The sequence below is a fragment of the Mytilus californianus genome, unplaced genomic scaffold (assembly GCF_021869535.1).
Source record: "Mytilus californianus isolate M0D057914Y unplaced genomic scaffold, xbMytCali1.0.p SCAF_30, whole genome shotgun sequence".
Classification (NCBI taxonomy): Eukaryota; Metazoa; Mollusca; class Bivalvia; order Mytilida; family Mytilidae; genus Mytilus; species Mytilus californianus.
Genome location: NW_026262680.1, coordinates 1,611,330 through 1,634,316, shown reverse-complemented (window position 1 = coordinate 1,634,316; position 22,987 = coordinate 1,611,330). Strand labels below are relative to the sequence as shown.

Here is a 22,987-nt window from a genome sequence, read left to right as displayed (position 1 = left end):
ATGAACATCAAAATTATTTCATTTTTCCTTAGATGCTGTTCTTGGACCTGTACAGGAAGTTTTATCTAGCACTAATTGTATATTTTTATTGTTGATATTCACCCCATATGTACCAAGTGTTAGATTAGTTTTATTGATATTAAAGAAATTTCTTGGTATTCCTAAACGGAAGATTTTATACACACAGAAGAAGAAGTATACTTAACAACAAAATTATTTTCATTTACCTGTGTATAATATGACGCAGGTTTCTTCAAAAGTGATGATTTTCTATAAATTGTTTGAAATTTCACAGTAATATCATACTTTAACTTTGTTTAAACCTGTTTATTTACTTTTGACTTTAATTATTTATCTCTTGTAATTTTTTATTAACTGTGTATTTGCATTCATGCAGGTGTCACAGGTCAAATTCATTCGTTCATTGTGTGTTAATTTACGTTTTTTGATTTAGTTAAGCATTCCAATTGATATTTTATAGTGTGTTTTTCTATGTTGTGATGTTATACTATTGTTTCAGAAAAGGGAGAAGGTTTGGTACCATTAAAACTTTTAATCCCGCTGCAAATGTTTGCACCTGTCCTAAGTCAGGAATCTGATTACAGTAGTTGTCGTCTGTTTATGTAGTTCATACGTGTTTCTCGTTTCTCGTTTTTATATAGATTAGACCGTTGGTTTTTCCGTTTGAATGGTTTTACACTAGTAATTTTTTGGGGCCTTTTATAGCTTGCTGTTCGGTGTGAGCCAATGCTCCGTGTTGAAGGCCGTACCTTGACCTATAATGGTTTACTTTTATAAATTGTAACTTGGATGGAGAGTTGTCTCATTGGCACTCATACCACATCTTCCTATATCTATATAAGATAAAAAGAAATAAAAAGTTTACTTGTTTTACTATTATTATTGTTTTATTTCTTATTTGTCTAGAATGTTCCTCAGATGAAGCGATTTCAGACCTGAAAACAAGATGAACATGATGAAATTGTTGAGTGATGCAAAAAAACTTAATCAAATACATATCTGTATACTAGTATATTCTTGTGCGTTCTTGTTTGTTGTATAACCGGATTCGGAAAAGCAAACCTTATACAGACACAAGATTGAAAATTTTTGTTTTTTTTTTCTTTCCGTTGTTATTCTTTGGGTACTAAATTGTGGTCCGATACTGACACACTTCAAATTTGATTATAATTGTTTAGGTTTAATCCACCATTTTCTATTTTTCAAAATTGATTTATTTAAGGAAATGCCTGTACCAGAATGTGACATTTCCATTCGTTAGATGTGTTTGAGCTTTTGATTTTGCCATTTTATAAAGGACTTTCCGTTTTGAATTTCCCTTCGAGCTCGGTATTTTTGTTATTTTACTTTTTCATAGAATATGTAGTGTGTTCAATTAATTGGAAACTACTTTTAACAAAAGTTACGAGGAAGGATTTGTTTAAATTGTATCTAGGCTCTTTGTGTTATTGTTCCTGTGCATTTGATTTATTTAGCTGTCTTCTAGTTTTTAATGTTATAAATCAATGTTATCCTCGAAACTTGTGCATTACAAAGGTAAAAAGTATTACATTGCATTTCCCGACCAATCAAACAACCGATTAATCAATAATTTTTCAAAATTGATTTATTTAGTATCATTATGATTAAAAACAAGCAATTTAAAGTAGCAGCAAGTGAGTGTGTATAACTAGACTATTAAGTCAGAAAGGATGCTAACAATGATCGACATTAAGAAACAGACAACTGTATGTACTGTATGTAAGCCCTCATGAGAATGATATTTAATGCAGTTCCTATTCAGTATGTATTCTGGATGTGTATTGAGTGTATGTGTATGTGTTGAATTGTATTTATTTGTAAATGAGAAAGATGCAAGTCACAATAATAACGTATGTAGTTATGAAGAGTAATCGCGCCTATGGTCACCTTAACCTATACGCTTGGTACATTTGATGAGGTTTTTTTTATAATTTGAATTCATGGAAAACCAACATAATCAGACTTAGCCTTATCCTTATCTAAGATGATAAGTTTGGTACCTGCAACAGCACCCTGGAAACCGGCATTGTAATCACACGCCACTTCGTTATTGATATAATTGTTCCTGCTATCTGTATACTTGTCATTTTGATCAGGACCACCAACCAAAGCGCCATATAATGTGTGTGGATTTGCTCCTTTTTCCTGTTGATTAGCCCATGAACATGGAGCAGGGATCATTGGACATGAACTGAAAGTTTTATAAGATTTGTATTACTAAACTCCTTATTTTGCCTTTAATTCGAGCGTCTCGTATATGTTTTATGAAGACGAAGCGTGCGACTGGCGTACAAAATCATAGCGGATTTTTTTTTAAATTTCAAAAGCAAAAGGGGACAGTCGACAATTCTATCGATATGTACGTGTAATAGTTCGGTTGGTTACATAAAAGATATATTCGGTATCATATCTGAATGTGTATCGTTGGACATGAACTGAAAGTTAAGGAATATGAATATAAACCCCTAACTGTTTTAACCAAAGGGTTGTTGCGTGAGAATTTGCTTACCCTTCCGGAGCACCTGAGATCACCCCCAATTTTTAATGGAGTTCGTGTTGCTCAGTCTTAAGTTTTCTATGTTGTGTTTTGTGTACTATTGTTTATCTGTTGATCATTTTCTCTAGTCATGGCGTTGTCAGTTTATTTTCGACTTATGAGATTGAATGTCCCTATGGTATCTTTCACCTCTCTTTTTCAATTATTGAAGCATGTATATGTTGTCACATCTTTATGAGTTATCAGTACCTTACATGTGATGGATAATTTGGTGTTGATTGCAAAATGATTGATAGTCTTTGTTTAACTTATTCGGTACTGTTCTAGATAAGGGGCGATTAAGAGCTTGAAACAACGTTTCGAGATCTGTCTATTGTTGAAGACTATATGTAACCAAAATTTCTTTAGCTTTGTATGATGCTGGGTTACAGTTTCATTGAAGTATACAACAACATACCCTGTTGCTATTTAAAGAAAGATTCTTTCTTAAGGATGTTTGTTCCTCTTGTTTTTGACTTATCGTCAGATATTCAGAATCCTCTGGATTTATCTATGTAATGCCATTAAAATTTTTGACCGCTAACCCCTACTTTTCTTTTCATATTTTTATAACATATAGTTTAAAAAGTCATATTTGAAAATCTTATAAAATTCATGTAATTTTTTCATAGTTTTTCAAAGAAAAAATGTACCAATGATAAATGTATGAAAAATCTAGAGAGAATCATTTCCCGCTAAATTGTCCATGGCTTATATCTCGAAAACAAGGACACGGACTCTTAATTGTTTTCTGCTTTTTTAGTTCCGTTATTTATATACTATCAATTTATAACAGTCTTTTAAAAAGCTTGTTATTTTGACACAGAGTAGAGAGCATCCTTAAATAACTTTAACCTTGAGTGCAATATTAGGCCTATACATTTATCATACTATGATTACTTTGAAGGTTTAGCTAGCTATAAAACAAGGTTTAACCAAAGATTTTTTTCGAAAAATGCCTATACCGAGTTCCTTTGTTGATAACGTTTGATTTTGTCAGCTTTTAAGGACTTCCACTTTTTAAATTAACCCTAAAATTCGGCATTTTTGTATACTTTCTGAACATTGATAGATTAAAAGGAATACATTATTGTTTTTTGTATATGAAAATTTTACCTTGCTCTATGATGGGGCTGTGTAGGTGGGTTTACACCAAACCCAACTACAAAACTTCTTCCAGTATCTCCTAGAGCATATCCAATTTGACTTTTTGCCCATTTTCTATATTCTGTTGGATGCAATCCTGTTTCAGCAGCCAACAATGCCATGAAAGCCATATTTGCTTTATAAAATATAACAGAGTAACTTTATAATAGATATAATATATAAATCTATTAAAATCAAATGCACTTCTGCAAAATTTAATTTAACTTTTGTGGCTATAACCGTCTTGTAAAAAATATTGCACATACATGTAAGATGCTACTAATTTAGACATTGAGAAGAACACCATTTACTTGCTAAAAGCGTATATATATATGAATTATTTTGAAGTGAAGATAATTTGAAAAGAAATATATTTTATTAACTTCATAACTTTCAAAATGAAGAAGAGATAATAGTATTTTAATGGTTTAGTTTTCTAATGCTGCTTAAGTCTAATTATGAATTAAATACTTAGGGTACTGATATGGGGTCCTTCATATCTGTATTTTTTAAAATTTTTCGGCCAATTTCCTCTATTTTTTTTAGACTTTTTGTCCATTTTTCTCTATTCTTTATAGTATTTTCCAATTATTCTCTATTCTGTAAACCCCCATCTATACCCTCAATAATAAACTCAAGGTAATAAAATGACTCTGATCATAGTTAAACTGACAACTTTTGAATTATGATAATATAATCTTACAAGCATATCTAAGTGATCCCCATACTGATCTGAAGGCCAGCCCTTTAGCAGTGTAGGGAATTCGTCCTGCTAGTGTAGCACCAGGTAACCAATTGGTAAATGTTGCTTCAATGTCGTGCTTATATTTGTCTTTGCTTGTTATTTTATACAACAATATCTAAATAAATAATTCCAATTATTTCTTAATAAAGAAAGGAAATGCTATCATATTGGCAATATTGAAATTATGAAATATTCTTAAAAAAAATAAGTAAAGTTTGTAAATTTGAAAAAAGAACATACGAAATCAAAAATCGTAATTAACCAAAATATATGGTTACAAAAGTATAAAATAACAGCTTAAATTTTCGAATAATGTAAGTCATTATATATATTGCAAGTCATGCACTCCATTTTAACTGAAATAGGAATATTTTAAGAGTTGGTTTTTACGATCATGCAACTTTCGTTTCTTATCTGAATGAGAACAAACTGACAACATCATCACAAAAAACTAAAATAAACCAAAGTACAACCAACAGTGTACAAAACACAACATAGAAAAGCAAAGACTAGGGACAACTGAGAACAGACAGAAACAAGTATAAAATCGTCATGTGTCAATGTTCCCTGACCAATTCAGGACCATAGTTCGCGATGTGGTTTAAACATATTTAAATGTTTATGACATTTTGGGAATTGGATGTCAATTGCAGATCTTTGATGGTCTCTTTAAATAAGCCACAACTAATCTTGATTGGGTGCGACTGAGATCTTGACAATATTTTATATACACTTTATTATTGTTTAAATTGATATCGTGACCTCTTGGTCTGAATTATGTTGCTTTTTATTGGTATTAATGAGTTACTGCCTTATTAACATACGCATTCATGCAAGTTTCCATCTTGATTTCCCCTTTGTTCATAGATTATGACAAATTCATTTAAACCAACCATGATTTTAATAAATGTTTTGTAACCTATTTACTAAACTTATCACGATTTTATTAAATGTTTTGTAACTTATAGAGTAAACTTACCATGATTTGATTAAATTTTTTGTAACCTATTGATTCAACTTACCACGATTTTATTAAATGTTTTGTACTCTATAGATTAAACCTACCATGATTTTATTAAATGTTTTGTAATCTATAGATTAAACCTACCAGGATTTTAATAAATGTTTTGTAACCTGTAGATTAAACCTACCATGATTTTTGATGGTCTCTTTAAATACTCTACAACTACTCTTGATTCGGTGCGACTGAGATCTTGACAATGTTTTATATACATTTTATTACTGTTCAAATTGATATCTTGGCCTCTTGGTCTGTGTTATGTTGCTTTTTATTGGTATAAATGAGTTACTGCCTTATTAACATACGCATTCATGCTGATTTCCATCTTGATTTTCCTTTTGTTCAGAGATTATAATAAATTCATTTAAACCTACCATGATTTTATTAAATGTTTTGTAATTTATAGATTAAACCTACCATAATTTTATGAAATGTTTTATAACCTATAGATTAAACCTTCCATGATTTTATTAAATATTTTGTAATCTGTAGATTAAACCCAGCATGATTTTATTAAATGTTTTGTAATCTACTGATTAAACCTACCATCATATTATTAAATGTTTTGTAATCTATATATTAAACCTACCTTGCTTTCATTAAACGTTTTGTAATCTATAGATTAAACCTATCATGATTCTATCAAATATTTTGTAATCTATAAATCTTATATAGTAATGAACTACAATGAAGAAGAACATATTTACACATCAGTAAACTAAACAAATTATAAAAGTACCAGTGCCAAATTTTTATTTTTTCAGAATCAAGTAATTTAAAATTCGTGACTATGATTTGCCTTATATGTCTGGTATAACATTTGAAATATTTCTAGTCCCGTGCAATAGTTATCAAAGATACGAGAGACTCGAAAGTGCAATATATCTGTTCATTTGATGTTTTAGAAGTTTAGCACATGCAGTCGTAGAAGAAGAAGAAGAAAGAGACAATAACGTAATATAAAAGAGAATCAGCATTCAAGAAAGGAATATTCAAATTAATAAATCGAAAACGAAACTGAAAGCGACTTGGCAAACCGAAAAAAGGTCGGAAGAACAAACGACAGTCTACAAAGTCAACATAGAAAACTTTTTTTTTTAAACTTATGGTGTATTGATTCTTGAGATAACTTCTCTTATGTGTGTCAGCTGAGCATGCACTGATTTTGTGTCATGGATGGATACCCCCTATCCTTTAATTTTTTTTTCTATCAAAGATTGAGAAACACGATTCCCAACAAAACATCGGTGGTGAAATCAGGTGCTCCGGAAGGATGAGCAGATTTTGCTTATAACTATACGGACGATTACCATATTTCCCGCATTTTTGTCATCCCATGATTGACCCCATGCTGGTCCTGGCAGGTAAAAACTTTCTGCATCAGTCAGGTATTGAGACACATTGGTTGCCATGTAAAGCCATACAGCTGCCCAAGATAATTCATCAGCAAAGTTATCGGAACTAAAAAGATTGTACACTGATTAATAGATAAAGGTCGAATGTAAAAAAAAAGCAATGTAAGCGAATTTTCTTTGTCTTTCTGTCTGTCTCAAATAGATTTGAGGTTTCTGTGCCATTTAGAAAAATTGTGGCAGTATCAAGGAATATTTAAATTGCCAAAATCGCTCAGAATCACAATGCCATAGCATACACAAGTATCCTGTTATATCATACCGATTTTAAACTTTCGTCTAAAAATATTCAGAGAAATTTAGAGATAACCGACGTCAATTAAGTTTATACCTATATCCTGTTCTTTTTAGCAATCATAAGTTCAATCATGCATATTTGTATCACTTACCTGTAATAAGCAGCTGCTTCAGTAACACTAACACTGTATTTTCCTTGGTAAGTTTTTGCGAAATCATAAATTTGTTTTGCGTGTGTTAAGAGTTTTGCAGAAAAAGCAGGATCTATAATAATAATGATATTTTCTGATTATTGAATGTAGAACTGCAAAAACATCTCTTTCTACATTTTTGAAACTAGGGGATTAGGGAAGGAAAAGGGCATAAATATATTAGAATATATCGGAAATATTCTGATAATAAATTAATATGGGTCTAGTTGAAGCTGTCAGATTTAAATCATAACAAACTTATCCATTCAACATAAAGGTACGTGGACTTTAGTTTTGCTTTTTTGAATCAACATGCGATCGAGATCATCTACCTGTCTTAAAACCTACCGTATGTTTATATATTTTTAGCATGAAATATCTTGAAAACAGAAAAGAAAAACACAAATAGTAAACGGTTTTGAAGAAATCATAACAGTTCATTTTTCCTGTTACTAAACATATTTTAAGAAAAATGTATTTTTATACTGTGAAGTTCAAATAAAAAAATGGAAACATTTTTATATCGTTTGTTAGGGACCAACATATACATAAAATTGAGAATTGAAATGGGGAATGTGTCAAAGAGACAACAACCCGACCATAGAGCAGACAACATGCAGGTTTAAATTTTGTATTCCTCTTTTTTCAAAATATTTGTAAAACTCATTTTGATCAGTTTGTTTCATTCTGTGTCTTTGATTTTAAATTTTTGTTATAAATACATGTTAGGTAAGTACCCTGGATTTTGATTGGGTGATACCTTGTGTATTTTCATGGATTTTCCCTTCATCAGATGAATTTTGTTCCTATTTGACCATCGCCGATGTATATGTCAAAAACGTTTTTGTTTTTTTTTATTCTCTCTTCTTTGGTATTGGCCAAATCGATTTGTCTTTTGTACCCTTCACGGTGACGCTTGGTCATTCGTGTGCTGTTTTTGAGCGGTTGTTTTTACTATCGTCTAATAACGGAAGAATAATGAAATTACTTTTGATTATTTTTACTTAACCATCTTAATTGATATTTGGTGTAAAACAGATATAGTGTGTTGCAGAGGAACATGTGTGAACAATACCAATTTCTCCAATTTTCATGCTTTTTCACATTTCTCGATTGGTGTGGAAAAAATAATTTTCATCTCTTGAGAAAACTTTGTTCACGGCAAATGATTTGTCGAAATTTAATTATGACGTCAAATTTTCTTGGTTTCTTCTGAATTTCCTATTGTGACGTCATGAAAAAATGCGATCACGCCTTATGACGTCATATATAAAGAACACAACTTTCTGCAAATCTTTGAAAAGGAAGGATAAACTTTGTTTATATATCGTCTAAAAATCATAAGAGAAACAGATTCCATCACTATAACTCGTGTATTACAATATTTCTCCACTCTCAACAGTTTAATCTAATTATTCAAAATGCTCGGCAAAGGCTCGCGCTTTAAATTATAAAATTATAAAATTTAACTGTCTCGAGGGGAAAAATATCGTAACACACTTGATGCAGTGGTGGATTCTCTATTTTCATCGCTTAACGTTTCATGTTTCAGACTTTATCACCAATATGAAATTTGCGACACTTGACCTGTGAGTTTGAGATACACGCAAAACTCTTGATTTCTAGTCCGGATTTATTTTGCTATACTTTAGATTCTTAATGCCTTTATCAGCTGTTCAATGTTTGTATTAGTTTTTGATTGTCGACATGAGCATTTGGTGCAGTAAAATTGGAACTGTTAATGTTATTTGGAAATATTGAAGTCGTATAACAATGTCCTGTTTTTTATAACGTCAAACTTTTAATGGAATCTGTTGGATGTTCAGTACTTACGGACAAAAACCGATAGGTGTATTTTACCTTCTTTCGACTAGCATTTTTCGCAAATACCCCTCTTGAACATGATATATATGTTTAATACATACATTTGCTTTTAGACATCATAGAAGGACTTGATTTTTTTCTCGCAAATACTCCTAATGTAAATGATATATTTGTACGATATAAACCTTTGTCTTTAAACAGTATAGAACCAACAGCCATAGCAGCAGCATACTCTCCAGCTGCGTCACTTCCGGGTTTGCTTGCGGTGATTTTATAAGCTGGTCTGTCCATTTTCATATCTTCTGGTCTGCCCCAAACGCCATGATCCTTTTGACCATCTCCTACCTATAATAAAATATACCAGTGTAAGATAATTATTGCCATTTCAGAATCTAATGTATTTTTGATATTTTTGTTTTAAAAACATACACCGAAATGATTTGACTTGATAACAACTAATTAAGAATTGAAATGTAGTCACTGACGTGGCGTTACATTTTTTTTTTGACACTACACATATTCATTGAGATTCTGGAATGACGAATTAAAAATCAATATAAGTAGTTATCTTCATAACTCTTTCTAAAAAGGATAATTAACGAGTTACTATTGCCTGCAATAGTTATTTTGCCAATTACAGATTTTATTTTACTATTACACACTTTAAAGTTTAAACACAAGTTGTTCCCTTTATAACTTGTAGACTGGTTGTACACCGGAAAAAACGGACTGCTTCATATGCAAAGCATGATAAGTTGAAAGTAAAATATAGGCGTTTTAAAAAGCTTTTTATTAAATAGGGACGAAAGATACCAAAGGGACAGGCAAACTCATAGATCGAAAACGAACTGACAACGCCATGGCCAAAAATAAAAAGACAAAAAGACAAATAATAGTACAGGTGACACAACATAGAAAACTAAAGACTAAGCAACACGAACCCCACCATAAACTGGGGATGATCTCAGGTGCTCCGGAAGGGTAAGCAGATCCTGCTCCACATGTGGCACCCGTCGTGTTGCTTATGTTATTAGAAATCCGGTAAATAGTCTATTTCGGTAGGTCACATTCGTGAAAAGGGAAGGGTATTGTAGTTACGACATAAGGAACATATCCGATATCATCTGTGAAACGGTTATTCCATAACGGTCAACCAACTCGTGATGGCGTCCGTAATATTTACGAAGGGATGATTTCAACTTTACCATTTGGAACTCTTGGTTTAATAGATTCCTTGTAAGCAGCAATCCTCTATCAAGGAAATCATGATAGGAAATACAAGCCCGGGAATATCGTATCAATTGGGAGATATATACTCCGTTTTTATTAAGATTACTACTGTTTTAAAAAAAAATAGTTAAAAAAAACTTCAATGTACAATCGATCTTCATAAAACCTCTGTCAAACAATTGCGTAACATAGAAACTCCTCCAATGGAAAAGTAACTTTCAATGACTATATTAATGTTAACGGAATGGTTTATGAAAATAATACTGATTTTTATTGTTTGTTCATAAGTCCCAGGTTAGAGGAGGATTTGGCGCCCGCAAACATGTTTAATCCCGCCACATTTTGCTTTCCCTGTTTGAATGATTTAACGTTTGTCATTTCGAGGCCTTTCAGAGCATACTATGCGGTTTTGCTAATTGTTGAATGTCATAAGGTGACCTATAGTTCTTAACTTCTATATCACTTGGTCTCAAGTTGAGAGGTGTCTCATTGGAAATCATACCACATCTTCTTATTTTTATACATAAACGGATCAAAAATTTGTGACATACTTGTATGGTATTTGCCATGGTTGTTGGATCATTTTTACTTACGTTTCGTCTAACTTGTACCAGAACAAAATTCATATATTTTCAGATAAATTCGTAAACACACATGAAATTAAACTTCTTAATTGGCAATGGACTCGAAACCAATCAGCAGCAGATAAATAAATTAAAGCATTCAATAATGTAATTGCATGAGTCGAAATGTTACCAAAGAAGAAGAAAGAAACAGAAATCGTGCTGAAATTTTACTGCTTTATATTTACGGAAAAATAAACTGTCTTTCATAAAACTGTGCCTCAAACGACAGTCAATAAGATACTATACAGTTGTCGCTTATTTCACTGACACTGTGCGCAAATAACCAAACATTGTTTTGTCTTTATGTTAATGTGTTATTTAGTGTTTCATCGGATATTGTTCATTTTAATGACGTACTCTAGTGACGTCACATAATCCAGATTATTATTGTTACCGGAAGTCAAAATCAAGCGATACCGGTAGTGCTCGGCCGAAAATGATATTGATTGAGTTCAACAAATGAAAACATTTGTCATAAAGAATGAGGAACGAATTCGAAGCGTTATTTGATTGATAATATGATTGAACAACGTATGGAACAGTAACATGTGTTTATAAACGATTACGTATGTATACGCGGTTTGAAAAAAGGAATAACACACATTCTTACATAAACTTTCTTTAAATTTACCAAAAATATAAACCTATTAAGGTATAAGCTGGTAACATATTTTTTAAATTGCAAAATGAACAGTTTCTTTTTCCAAATCTCGCTAGTGTATTATATATCATATTTCACATATTTCTTAAAATATCAATTTTACAATTTTTAACTTATATACCTGAACATAAAGTTCGTTTGTTCCTGTATGACATTTAATCAACCATTCTAGAGGCCATCTTATACAGTCGTACATAGCATCAAGTTGTCCACTGGCCTGGTAAGCATCTTTGTATTGTAGAAGACTCCATGAAAGCAACGTGGTTGATGCTGCCATTGGAAATCCAAATTTAACATTATCTCCAGCTAAAATAAATAAAAGAAGAATGTGTCTGAGGACATGAATGCCCCCACTAAAGCTTGCTTATAATATGTGAAAATACTTTTGGGAAGGACGGAGGTAAAGACAAAAAGACGGACGGAATGACGGAAGGACGGAAGGTCAAGGGTAACACTTAATGCCTCCTTAATCTAGCGGCGGGGGCATAATTAATAAGATTTGAATGCGCATAGGGCGTGTTACCTGCTTTATCACGTTCGCCCGGGAAAGGTTTTGAAAGTCAAAAATACAAATCATTTGAGTGCATAAAACCTAAACGATCCATAAAAAATACAAACTATACCGTTTAAGGTCAATTTTCGCTGAAGGTGTTGCAAAGCCAGATTCTCCCTTACACAAAACTTCTCGAACAGAATTATAAGGAAGAACGACTGAAATTGACACTACATAAGTGTAACCGTCACCATCACGAATTGTTTGACCTAAAGGACGTGTCGGTGTCTCAACTCACTGGCGACATGTTTGCATCTTTGATTTTTAGATGCAATTATAGTCGTCTGATATATACTTTTAACGACTGTTTCCTATTCCCGTTCTTGACATGTGAATGCGCATGGCGCATGATTTATGCATACCAGGAGATGCTTACCATGTCGACGCATCCAGTCTTGCTCCGTTTGTAGTTCATGCGATTGCCTCAGTTTTGTTTGTTACCTGGAAGTGTGTTTTTCTAATCGATAAACGAATTTTGAACATTGGTAATCAACAGTCGCCATGATTTAGCATACTTACACAATATGTTGAACTGGAGATTTACAAGCAAAATAATTATGTATCAATTAAAATCGGATAAGAAATATAACTTTCTGCAGTCTAACTGACGCATATTCCACATAGAAAGATAGATAGATAAATAAATCATAATGAAAATGAATAAATAAACAAATGAATAAATGAATAAATAAAAAAAATTCACCAAAAATACCAGACATATAATTTGTTACGCCAGATGAACGATTCGTCTTCATAAAACTCATCATTGGTGATCGAATCAAAACATTTGGAAGGCCATGAAAATCAAATTTGAAATTGTGGGGCATTGAAAGAAAAATAAATTCCGAAAGTAGGTAAATAAATAAACAGATCATACCATCATACCATCCACCAGTTAAATCCTCGCCATTGTCTCCACTGTCATGTAATGCAGAATCCATTCGCCATGGTATAGGGTTGTCTGCCGGAAGTTTTCCAGATCTCTGTGCGGCATAGAATAAAATAGATTTTTTGATAACTTCATCATAATTATAAGGAGTTCCGTCACCTGAAATACCACAACAAGGAAAATTAGATACATATATATATAAAACGTAATATATTATACAATGTCCCCTGATCTTTAGTTTTCTGTGTAGAGTTTTGGTTTTCTTGATTCTCTCTCTCTCTCTCTCTCTCTCTGATTAGGGACTTTTCGTTTTAAATTTTCCTCGGAGTTCGGTATTTTTGTTATTTTACTTTTTGCTATTTTTAAAACCAATTTTTAACTTCTACGATCAATTAGCCTATAAAATAAATGCTGAGTTACAACCAAAGAAATACGTTTTGCAACAACTTTCCAAATACACGAATGATAAATATGTGGGTCAGTTGTTTCCATTTCTTCCTTGGTAAATTCAATTTTGATGTCGAATTTGTTTGCCTTTTTCTGACTTTGCAATTGGAATGTCATCGAAACGTAAGTTTCATGTGAGATCTATTCATTTGCATTTATTAGATTTTTCATATCATTTTATCTGAAAGTAATATTTTGTTCTTTAAATAAATAAAATGTTCTTATTAGATACAATAAATATCAAAACTATTCTTTTTATAGGGAGCTAAATCTGAAATCTAAATTTCGTTATAGCATCTCTATTTTGTAATGTAGCAAGAGGTGGTGTATGGTAACCACATTTTCCTATCTAGAAGTATCTTCTTATATTGTATTACAAAATTCTGCCGAATATTTGAAAGGCAAGGATGTATAAGAATCTAAACAGTTGAATAGCTATATTACCATATAGGACTTAAATATAAGGTCAACTTTGCCTGAGGGAGTTGAAACCTTAGTTTCTAATAATTTCAAAATTTATTAACGGACAATTTTAGAACGGTTTGTTACAAATCATGTCAGTACCGAAGTACTGACTACTGAGCTGATGATACCCTCGGGGATACTTTTGGAGAGGTATTCATAAATTTTCGATCTATTTTCTGTTTACACACAACAATAAGAACACTCTTTTTTGCATGTTATTGAAAAAGGACAATAAAAATTTGCCTACATATGATCTAAAAAAACAAAAGAGAGAAAGAATTAAACCATCAACGTATCTCGTGTGATACCATACCCCCTCTCGACAGCAATGTTTTAATATTTAAACGAATCGCAAGGGCTCGTGCTTTAAATTTCAAATCTTCACTGCCAGAAAAGGACGTTGATGCAGTGGTAGACAGGTTTTGTTCAGTATCTTACTGTTGATTATTGGTGGAACTGTAAACCCATCAATTCCCATATTTTTCAAAACTGCCGTTGCAGTAGGTGCACTTCCACCTGCAGCAGTTCCTCGAACTGTTAAATCAAATGTAGTTCCGGCATGTTGAATTCCATTGTAATCTAGGTTTACTATGTAATGGACTTTGTTGTCGGCTGAATGACGAATTTCCGTTCCCATCCATTGCTAAAACGAAAATTAATCTGGAGAAAAAGTTTGGAAATATGAAAAAAAAAATACAAATGTAAAAGAATATCAACTCCAATCTATTATCGAAGAAAAACTCAAACGGTACCCTTTAATATATAGGTCTTTATCAGGTGGAAACTATACCCATTAAATTTGACAAAAATTCGCCAAATCAAACTTTTTGTTACTTTATAGTTGTCATACGCTACGATGATTCACATTTCCTACGTTTCCGGTTCTGGTTAGACAAAAGCAATCATTGTAAGTGGATTTGTTTACTTGTAAATATATCAGCACTGTGCTTGCGGAACATTTTAAGATGGTAGAAATGATTGCTTTCTTGTTAACCGTCCTTCTTACATAGACAATGTAACAATAACAAACCTATCTATTTTCTCCCTAAGTCGACCGATCAATGATATTAACAAACCAGTATATTTTGGTTCTTGAGAATACGAAACCAATGACCCCCACGAATGACCAATGGTCTGTGCCTTAACCGCAAGCAACAAGTCAATTATATGAACTGTACAAAATAACAATATATAAGACATAGAATAAGTAGCAAATAACAAGTTTATTAAAGTAGAAAGTACATAAAAATAAAGTCATATACTGGCAGATCTTTGTAATCAAAATCGCCTCTAAAGGTTATTATTTGAAAATTTAAATCAATGAACGTCTTGGTCCTAACTTGGTACACAAACTTTAAAAATTAAGCTGTTGGATGACACAGATTTTAAGCCAAACCTCCAAATTATTTCAGTTCCAATCTTACCTTTAATATATTAGGAACCATAGTCGCATTTCGAAATTTGACTTCCGTTGGTAGTCAAAATAGAATATTGGAAATTCATGCTGGCCCAAAAAACACAATATCGTCACTTAAATCCACAAGAATACACGTGTTGTCGTTCTTAGCATACATCCATACGTATTCAAACTATCGGAAAACAGAAATTATGTATCCAACTGTTCGAGAAAGAGCCAACCGATTACAACTCAACATTTTGAGCTGTTTATAATCTTTCTTTTCAGAAGGATTGGAGAAAAGTGTGACGGAAATATATGTTAGACGAACAGAAGTATGTACGGACGAACAAGACAAATTCGATATAGTATTAACTTTTAAAGTGGAGGTATAATATGAAACATCTTCAGATGATTCAACTTTACGGTTTTTCCAATTGAAATATTGTTTTAAAAGAAGAAACTAGCTAGTATTTTCAAACTGATCCTTGGCCAAATAAGAAAGCTGATATACATGATATAGACATGCGACTTAATAAACTGTTGACACAGAATTATGCTATCACATATGTGACATTATTATAACTGAAACAATTTTTGACGACGCTGGCATTGGAAACAGTACCAATTACTCACTCTTTAGCGACTTTCATCACACAAAAGTAAAACAATGAAACCAGGTTTATCCACCATTTTCTACATAAGGAAATGCCTGCACCAATTCAGGAATATGACAGTTGTTTTCCATTCGTTTGACGTATTTGAGCTTTTGATTTTGCCACTTGATAAGGGATTTTCCGATTTGAACTTTCCTTGGAGTTCGGTATTTTTGTTATTTTACTTTTTATGATACATAGGCACCGCTCATTCATCTTTTGCGAGGGTCAAATTTTGTTATTTAATACATTGTTTGATTCTAAATTTCCTGAATATTATTTTTTTTAAATTTGTTTCAGACGGGATGTGAAAAAATAGTTTGTCTCGATCACAGATTAGGGGGAAATAGATGCCCACCATAACAAAAATGAATGGTCTATGCCTTACCAAAAGATTTATGATGATTTAACAAGGTACTTACAGATAGACCTGTGACTGGAGCAGAAAATGTTACTACGACTTCCCATCCCACTACTTCTTCCGTGAGGGCAAAGGTTAAGTGACCTTCGAATTGTCCATTACCTTGGTCGCGAATTTGAGTCATAGGTACCGATATATCTGCAGCAATTGCAACAGCCGGCAAAATTATCAGCAATGTAAGTAGCTCCAGCATGGTGATATGAAATATGTCACAACGGCGAGCTAAAAGATATTCCAAATGCCAATATTGTAAATAGTGTTGTTTGAATTAGAGGTACGTATTGTAGATAAACTTATCATAGATACCAGGATTAAAATTTTTACAAATGTCATTATCGAGAAGCACAATAGGGTGATAGATTGTTAACTTGTAACGCATTTTAAGAATGTACTTAGGTGAAATTAAAAAAATCTAGAATTTAAAATTGATACTATAAGTCAGAAAAGCATTAGTTAAGGAACAAAATAAGCTTTAAATATTGCTCCTTTTCGAGATATTTAATCTTTAAAAAATGGCGGGAAATGGCTGACTGTGACTTTTACCTTATATTTGCATTAGTATTATTTGGGTCTCAAATCGAAAGAAAAGAAAACTAGAATCTGCTTAAATTTTGGTAAATGACCTTTTATGAGCTATTGAAGGCTTATATGAACAGAAAAATGGGTGCTATGGGGCAAAATATTTTACCTTGTATCGTAGGAAAAAACCAAGGAGTCCGAACATCTGACAAAAATTCCTAAACCTGACCTAAGTACATCCTTAAAAAATCATGTATTGAAAGAGTCTGGTGGTAGGTGTGGTCAGTTGTCTTGTCTAATAGTTTTTGGTAATTCATGTTATCGTTTAAATGCATTATACATTTTTAAATTTGTTTTCATTAATTTAAAAAGTCAACAGAATGCATAAAAGGAAAGTAAAACAAAAAACTAATACATGAAAAAATGCAAAATGATTGAAAAACACAAGTCAAATTTTGACTGGTTATAACAACTTTTAAACAGTCTAAAATACCATTAAATTTGAAAACATGTACCAACTGATATACCTATATATACGTTTAAAATTAACATTATTGAAAAAAATAGAATAATCGAATAAGAATACCGATAAATATATTAATAAATAAATTAACAAATAAGTGTAACATATGCTACTACCTGACTTCATGTCTGCATAATTCTGTTATCTATACCGTGAGAGTCCTCAAAGAGACGATCTATGACCTTGTCTCAGATACTATGATTATTACTTTCAATATATATTATGAACTGAGGGACGGCAAGGAAAACTTCTATGTACACGGCAAAACTGTTGATTGACATTAAATGGGGATGTGCCAATTGCATCTTTTAGCAAACACATTTTAGTTATCAGTGGTATATACCTGTATATTTCTATCAATAGGTCAGTTGCACTCTGGTTGACTGTCAGCTCCCAAAAGTACTTGAATGAGTTTAATGTCACATTCTAACGATAAATATTCAGTTTAAAGCTTAAAAAAGTTTGCAATTCCCAACAACAAAGGTGACCTTAGATGATTTTGTTCGTTCTGTTACTGGCTTTGGTATTCTTTAAATATTTGATATATTGACAACCCTTTGCGCATTTTGGTAGCCTTTGGTATGATCTGAATACTAGTAATTAAAACAAGGATAACAGATATCACCAAAAATACCAGACAGTTCAATATGGGACAACAACTACTTAAACCCAACTCCAAAACAATAGACGTTCAAACAAATATTAACAAAAACGAATCGGATAACACATTGTCAAGATAACCTGACTGGGTACAAACACAACATATGATGGGGTGAAAACAATTTTAGATCCGCACAAATTTACCCCTTTGTCATTCCAGATAAAAAGACGTTAATCTAGAAAACTCAACAAAAATCTTGCACAATACAGCAACAAACTGGGTAACCACCTATAGTTTGAAGGAGATAAAAATTAACCCATTATTTCGAAAACATGGTCAAAATGTGCTCGACACCATAGAAAGCTAGAAAAGGTAGCTTCAACTTTTGGTTGGATACTCCCACACAAGAAAAACTTCAGAAACAACATTCCGTAGTATTTGTAAGAGGCCGGTAAGTATCAAAATTGCTAGTCAATCGCCAGAAAAATCCATTAGTAATACTTATCAAACAAATTTGCGTATTTTTGGGAGCGAAGGTTCAAACTGAAAGAGAATTAGTTTAGTGTGTACATGTTGTTCTCAAATTTGCATCTTTTCACATACTTAACACTTATTTGACACAAACTTTCTTCGATTTTAATAGTCACAATTATTCACGCTAGGAACTTAGATGCAAAGAAGGCATCAGTCGTACATAACATATGTATGGTATGCAAATTTACCTATACCAGACCCTTAAATGCGTAATGTGTAATTAATAATTACTGTAATTATACCTTACATATGATATAAGCAATTCTATTGGGTAACACGTTATCACGTGACATGGAATAATTCAGTTAATTTTCATTTAATTGCAAGGAAGGACGAATAACCCTAAAAATTTACACCACAAATCCTACAAAAAGATTCTACCTTTGTTGTACATACGCGAAATTCAAAGACACAACTTTATTTTCGAACGTTAATTTGTGTTCGTTACTAAAGTTAAGTACTTTTTTAATGGTTCAAAAGGCCTTACCACTGTTAGTTCGGTATAATAAAACAAGTGTGGCCCCTAACAAGCGACGAATATCCAAAATTTTCAACCCTAAAAAATTATTTCACTGAGGGCGCAGCCCTCAGTGAAATAACCTCTTCATGTTGACAATTTTGGATATTCACCTTTTCTACGGGCCATAATTGTATAATATCTAACATATTCTGGCTTTTTTTCAATACAGGTTCTATTGTTATCAGAACTTTCTTCCTTTGTCCACTGTTATATCAAACTGGCGGCAAAATACAAGCATTCGAATTGTCGATCTTTTCGTAAAGAATAGTACATTGTTATAAATAACTTTATTTTAAATCAAACAACTATTCATTAACTTAATGTCTTCAATTACTAAGGTTTTTTTTGTAGAGTCAGTTGCTCCATGCGTAACCTTTGAATTAGTCCGAGTTTGCTATGACGTCTGACGGCATTTCTGAGGATTTTACTGGAGCCGTGGATGCATCAACTTTATTAGAACTTATTCTAACAAACCGTACACTTGTCGTGAAATGTATATGCCATGTGAAACGGTATCAAACACCGTCCTTGTCCTTGCTTAACCTTTTTGCTTGGTTAGTACTTTTGTGATATTTGAATGCTTCGTTAGTACCCTGAGTCAGTGTTCAGAGGTGCTCTTTCCACATGGGTATTAACTATGCTTTGCTTATTTTTTCATGTCGTTTTTAAATTGTTTTGTTTGAAGCTCCTTTCTGGGTTTGCCTTCATCAGGAACGCTCAAAGCCGAATATTCGAAAGCCTAGGATGTATAAGAACCGAAACTAGTGTAAAGCTATATGATCAAAAAAGGACATAAAAAAGAAATAGCCAAATCCGTATAACGTCAACTTTGCCTGAAGGACTTGGGACCTTAGTTTCTTAATCATTTCTAAATTTGTAAACAGACAATTTCAGAAAGGTTTATTATAAATCATGTCAGTGCACGGTACTAATGAGCTGATGATACTATCGTGGAATGATAGTCCACTAGCAAAAGTCACAACCCAGTGCTGTAAATGATGAAAACAACACGTTATAAATTTCTTGCGTCCGAAGCGCTTTTTTGGGATTTACCTTCATCAGAAAGCCGAATATTTGAAAGTCAAAGATGTAAAAGAACCGAAACAGTTGAAGAGCTATATATATGACCAAAAAAGAACCTAAAACAAATGCCAAAATCAATCGAAGGTCAACTTTGCATGAGGGAGTTTAAACCTTAGTTTCTTTATATTATGAACATTTATAAACGGACAATTTTAGAAGGTTTGTTATAAGTCATGCCAGTACCGAAGTACTGGCTACTGAGCTGAATATATCCTCGGGGACTGATCGGCCATCAATAGTGTAACAACCCAGTGCATTTTTATTCGCTATATTGCACACCTATGCTGATTTTCAAAAAAAATTATGTATTTATGTATTTCCTTACCTTTCAAAGAAAAGAAGTCTTTGATGGCAAAGTTGAAATAGTCTCTTTTGTCGAATAAGTTTGTTTCAATTTTTTCGACTATATATTACCAATACAGTAGTGTGTCAAATCATTGACAAATTTGGCTGCTATAATTAGCTTTTTCAAGCTGAAGGTATTTTCTTTTTGGTCATATAGCTCTTATCGGATTTCGGTTCTTATGCATCCTTGTATTACAAATAATTGTATTTGTCAATGAGCGTTCCCGATGAAGGTTAATAAAAAAAGTGATTCGGACGCATACAGTTTATAAACTGTTTTTTTCAATTTTGAATAAATGTTTCTTTTTTAATGAAAACTGAGCTATTGAAAGTAAAGTACTTATGTTATTAACAATACTTTAAATTTCTTGATCTGCATAAATTTTGGATGCATTTTCTGTTTTTCCCTTCATGTAGACCGGGCATAAACATATAACAGATGATATATTTTCGAATGGAAACCGTGTGTTTATTGGGTGTATCAAAATATCAATTGTATGGTCAATGTCACTCTACTATAAGATTTTAAGTTTGTTAACAGATATTTTTTTATTGTAAATTCGATACTGTTTAGACAATTCGAACCAAGGACGTACAGGCTCATTAGCTTTTCCGACAATTCAGTACATGGATTTTGTTATTTTGTATATGGAATTCACAACACTGATGAGTTGGAAAATAGGCTGAACAGGCCTCCGTTTCACAAAGCCTTCGGAAGTCTACGTGTCATCGTACGTCCATCGTAAATAAATCGTAGGTTTTACAGCCGTTTCACAAAGCCGTAGTAAGTAAAGATGATCGTAAATAATACGTAAATTCTGGCGTAACTTACCAAGTCGTATCTCGATCGAATTTTTTCCGTGAATATGAGTTAAACCATATCTAAGATGGATGCAGCTTTCTTTATTCTCGATCAAGATGCCGCAAATGTTAGAAGACAAAGAAGAATCTTAGAACCACACTTTCTTCGTTTGATCATTTTGAAAATGAAACGGATATTATATCCAGATACAGACTGGATAGACACAGTATCAATAAAATATCATTGGCAATAGAACCAGATATAAAACATGATACAAATAGGTCCCATGCACTTACTCCTGAAACGCAGATTTTGTTAGTTTTGCTCTACTACGCTAAAGGAGGGGTTCCTATCAGAACTGGCCGACTTACATGGCGTTAGAAGGGCAAGTGCTAGTAGATGCATTACATCCGTTAGCACTTCCATAGTCAGGAGGATGGGCCATTTGATAAATTTTCCTGTTCAAGAATACAAAAAAACTAAGGAAGAGTTTCATGACATTGCTGGAATGCCCAATGTTGTTGGTGCCATAGATGGAACATTAATACCAATAATAGCCCTAAAGGATGACGAGCCAGCATTTGTTTGTCGCAAGCAGTTCCATGCCTTGAATGTGCAAGCAGTATGTGATGCAAATCTTAGGTATAAATCACTTTTAACTCATCTTATTTTCTTCCCGGCTTCCGTCTAAACAATGTACTAAATAGGCTTTCTATCTCGTCCGCGTTCTGATATCTATTTATAATTATATCACTACAGGCACTGTGGTAATCGACAAAACGTTTAAAGGAGGATGTTTTATTCCCATTAAAAGAGCTCACAATGAACATATTAATACAATGTAGATTCTATATCATTATTTTTTACAAATAATACACCAAAATAATATACAAAGCTACAATAGTATATACATTAAAACGCCGCAGTTTTCAAAAATTAAAACTACACTTGTAGATAATATTTTTTGTATCTACTTTTTTGGAAGTAAATAACTTCGTCTTTGGCACTCATCTACAGCAGAGAAAATTAAATAAAAAGTACATATTGAATATGCCCCCGTGGCCCGTCTACATGCATGAAGATAGGTTTGCATACATTATATTTAACAAACAGTAATACAAAAGTAAAACGTAAACTGATTGTGTATACACGTAAGACACCTCAGGTTTGATCCCCTGCCATAGTTGATTAATGCTATAAAGTATGCCATTATGTTGTTCTTCGAAGCTTTAACAAAAGGAAGTTAACTTACCTTATGCAGCTTGAATGAAAAAAATGAGCTAGTCAAACTACCTATCATTTTCTATATATATATGTTTTTTTAACTCTTGTGGACAGGCATGCCCCTATTATGTGTATTAACAACCTACAGAATATTAAAGCTGTAGTTTAAAAACTGTAAGAGGAGAAATTAAGCCCTCTTTATGCAGCTAGTACCAAAAAATCCAAATCCTATGGACAGGCACACTTCTATTTTTTAATATAACGATTATGAAATACATTAATAAAACGTCGCTGGCCGAGGTACTTTCTTTAATATAAGAATACATTTAAGGTGAAAT

The 22,987-nt window shown here is 32.5% G+C and overlaps 1 protein-coding gene across 1 annotated transcript; it reads right to left on the bottom strand.

Annotated features, from left to right (window-relative positions):
* Positions 1-886: 886 nt before the first annotated feature.
* On the bottom strand, positions 887-14,662 carry LOC127736428 (endoglucanase G-like). The gene is made up of 10 exons (XM_052246973.1): positions 14,464-14,662; positions 13,102-13,272; positions 11,793-11,977; positions 9,340-9,499; positions 7,292-7,403; positions 6,801-6,951; positions 4,428-4,584; positions 3,695-3,860; positions 2,043-2,233; positions 887-956 (listed from the first exon to the last, which is right to left on the bottom strand). The coding sequence occupies exons 1-10, from the start codon at positions 14,660-14,662 to the stop codon at positions 916-918; spliced, it is 1,533 nt and encodes a 510-aa protein (XP_052102933.1). The 3' UTR covers positions 887-915.
* Between the last annotated feature and the right edge of the window lie 8,325 nt (positions 14,663-22,987).